Source organism: Nicotiana tabacum, chromosome 8 (assembly GCF_000715075.1).
Source record: "Nicotiana tabacum cultivar K326 chromosome 8, ASM71507v2, whole genome shotgun sequence".
Classification (NCBI taxonomy): domain Eukaryota; kingdom Viridiplantae; phylum Streptophyta; class Magnoliopsida; order Solanales; family Solanaceae; genus Nicotiana; species Nicotiana tabacum.
In genome coordinates, this window is record NC_134087.1 from 186,950,749 (window position 1) to 186,954,159 (window position 3,411).

Genomic DNA, 3,411 nt, shown 5'->3' on the forward strand with positions numbered 1-3,411 from the left:
TTTAAGCGACCGTGCTAGAACCACGGGATTCGAGGGTGCCTAACACCTTCCCTCGGGTCAACAGAATTCCTTACTTAGAATTTCTGGTTCGCAGACTTCATTTGGAAAAGTCGAAAATTTTCCTCGATTTGGGATTCAAGATAAACCGGTGACTTGGGACACCAAAAGCCAAACCTTTCCCAAGTGGCGACTCTGAATTAAATAAATAATCCCATTTCGAATATTGTCACTTAAATTGGAAAAACTCCCCTCGCGCATTTAACCCTTCGGGGGCGGACGCGCAAAAAGGAGGTGTGACAACGTTGATAATTTTGTGGATACGATATCTGGACTTACAATCCTATATTACTTGTCGACCACATATACTTGCGTGTGCGTTTGAGAGCAATAAATATAGAAAACCATAGATACGACACGGAATTTTTTTTAAAAAAAAATTGAAACTTTTGATTTAAATTAAACCATAGAAATTTATATGGTTGTAAATTAATTCAAGTATACATTATAAAGATAAATTGTTTCAAAATAGAAAAAGATGACTTTTTCTCTGGGATTGGCCAAAAAGAAAAATATGTCATATAAATTGAGATAGATAAAGTAATTAACTTTATATTTAAAAATTTAATATTCATAAATGGGGAATCGTTAATTTATTTTTATTTTTGGCCTTAGCAATCCAGACGAAGTGTGACCATTAATTTATTTTTAAAAAGTACCCTTATTATAATTTTATATGTATATTGTACACGCTAAATTGACTATACATACAAAACACTTGTATCTATAGGCGCGTATTGAAAAAGCAGTATATATATAGACCTCAACTCAAACCTCTTCCCTCATCTCCTCTTCAACGCTACTTTTATCTTTCCACCTTCTACTTTCACCTCTGTTTCCAAAGAATATACAGATTATTACTCCTTGTTCTCTCCCTATAAAACTTCATCTTTCACATTATCTAACAAGACCAAGTGTTTGGATTGAACATTCTGATATTTATATCCAGTTTCTGGAAGTTCTTGATATTACATAATTGGGTATGTATCTTCTTTCTTTCTCTGTGTCTTTATCTTTGTTTCTTTTAATTTTATTTTCATGTGTTTATTTGAAAACACTTAGTTTTTTGTCTTCTCGGAGACAAAAATACTAGGTAATTTTCTTGGAAAAATTAAAGATTTGGGTTGAAATATGTATCTTTTGAATAGAGAGATAAATTTAGATGTGTAAGAATAGAAATACCAATTTCTTGGCTTGACCCTTTATTTTCTATGTCCTTATTTACAGCTGCACAGGCATAGCTAGCAACCTTTAAATGTGCTTCTTTGTATTTTCCACCTAATTTTGTAGTTTCATGTATTCTGACAAATTTTGATCTTAATAGGACAAAAGATTATATCTATGCATAGTTGTTGCTTCACTAGATAATCAAGAATCATTGGTGCCTGGAGGCATATGGTATTAGCTTCGATTGATACACAGTGACACCTCTCTATAACAGCCTCATTTGTTCTGACATTCTTTGGCTGCTATAATGAATTGTTGTCACAAAGGATATATATTATAACATAACATAAAAGTTGATTTCTATAAAAACATGACTTTTATAGTGAATCCTTGTTATATAAGGATTTGTTATAGAGAGTCTTGAGTTTAGATGTATGAAATTAAATCCTCTTCAATGGAACTAGATCTTGCCACGTAGATGTTTCTCAGCAACCTATATTTGGAGAGTTTGTGGACAACATAGTTTCTTTTGATTGATGGATTAGAATTAATAAGGTCCTCATATATTTAATATTGTGTAGGGCCTTTTCTTTATGGCCTAACCCCCTTTAATAGTTTGGTTTTGGTCAATCTTAGAATCACTTTCCAGTTTGGTCTGAGAAAAGAAATATTGCCTTATATAGTTCACAAGTTTCTTGTCTGCAGAATTCTATTCTAGTTCTTGTTTTTATAGCTTTCCCCCTTTTTCCAGGTTGCAGCTGTCTTATCCTGGAATCTAACCTTGTTCATCTTGGCATATTTTTTACAGGCATATATTAGCAAACAGAGAATTACATCAAGAAGCATACTATGGCCTTAGAGCAGCTTTTCCAGGAGCAAATAACAGACATCAACTTTGACGAACGCGATATTTCGTTGGAGAAGTGTAAGACAGTTGATGATGAGCTTGACGACAATGTCTCTGGAGGTTTTGAGTGTAACATATGCTTGGATCTTGTACATGATCCTGTTATTACCTTCTGTGGTCACCTTTATTGTTGGCCTTGCATCTATAAATGGATTCATTTTCAGAGTAAATCGTCTGAAAATACTGATCACCAACAGCCACAATGTCCTGTTTGCAAAGCTGAAATCTCGCAGAAAACTTTGATTCCACTATATGGTCGCGGCCAAACTACAAAACCATCCGAAGGAAAGGCCCTGAATCTTGGCATAGTCATTCCACAAAGGCCTCCTAGTCCGAGATGTGGGGGTCATCACACACTGATAGCAACTAACGAATCACATCCATCGCAGCAACTTCACAATCGAAATTATCCTCAGCAATCTCCAACACATCAACCTTATTCTTCTAGCTACATGTCCGAACCTATGCTAAGTCCTGGTGGCACGACAACAGGAGAATTGGTTTATGCGCGGATGTTTGGGAACTCATCGACTACTTTGTATACATATCCGAGCTCATATAATCTAGCTGGCAGCAGTAGTCCAAGGCTAAGAAGGCAACTAGTACAGGCTGATAGATCGCTTAGCAGAATCTGTTTTTTCCTATGTTGTTGTTTAGTGACATGTCTTCTCTTGTTCTGACCACCTTCTCCGCTGGTTCATACTTTGTAAAAATACTTAGTTATTGTAATAGATGATGAATATACGACTTTGCTCAATGCAACAAATCACCAGGCCTTTTAGTACTTGTAAACCTGACAAGCTGGAGGGACTCCCTGCCATATAGCAGAGAGGAAAGAGCAAACTTTGAAATTCTCAAACAAATTTAAATACCGTTTCTAGTTCACTATCTTTATGATAAGAAGTTATGTCTTTCTTTTATTTACGGACTTTTTTAATATGTCTGTCATTTTTTCTTTGTTAATCTTATTGTCTTTCTTTTATTTACTGAAAAGTTTCTTGTTACATCGGCTCTAGCACGTAGACCCTTGTTAATTTGTTGCAGCGCAGTCTTGGGCACTTAACCAAGCTCTTAATGAATGAAATCCACCTTCACCTCGTTACTATTCTTAACCTTTGACTAAGTGTTCCCTGTCTTCTATTCGTATCTACTAGTCTTGGCCTTGTAAGAATCCAAGTTAGAAAGGAAGAATTTAATAGACATCCTAGAGCAAATCCAAGTGTGGAAGGCACTCAAGGATATAACCTTTTTGCTTGAGGTCTTTTAGAGGTCATTTGATT

At 35.3% G+C, this 3,411-nt stretch overlaps 1 protein-coding gene across 1 annotated transcript; it reads left to right on the forward strand.

Annotated features, from left to right (window-relative positions):
• The first annotated feature begins 897 nt into the window (after positions 1–897).
• Positions 898–3,051, forward strand: LOC107810421 (E3 ubiquitin-protein ligase RMA1H1). The gene is made up of 2 exons (XM_016635200.2): positions 898–1,037; positions 2,033–3,051. The coding sequence occupies exon 2, from the start codon at positions 2,074–2,076 to the stop codon at positions 2,809–2,811; it is 738 nt and encodes a 245-aa protein (XP_016490686.1). The 5' UTR covers positions 898–1,037; positions 2,033–2,073; the 3' UTR covers positions 2,812–3,051.
• Positions 3,052–3,411: the final 360 nt, after the last annotated feature.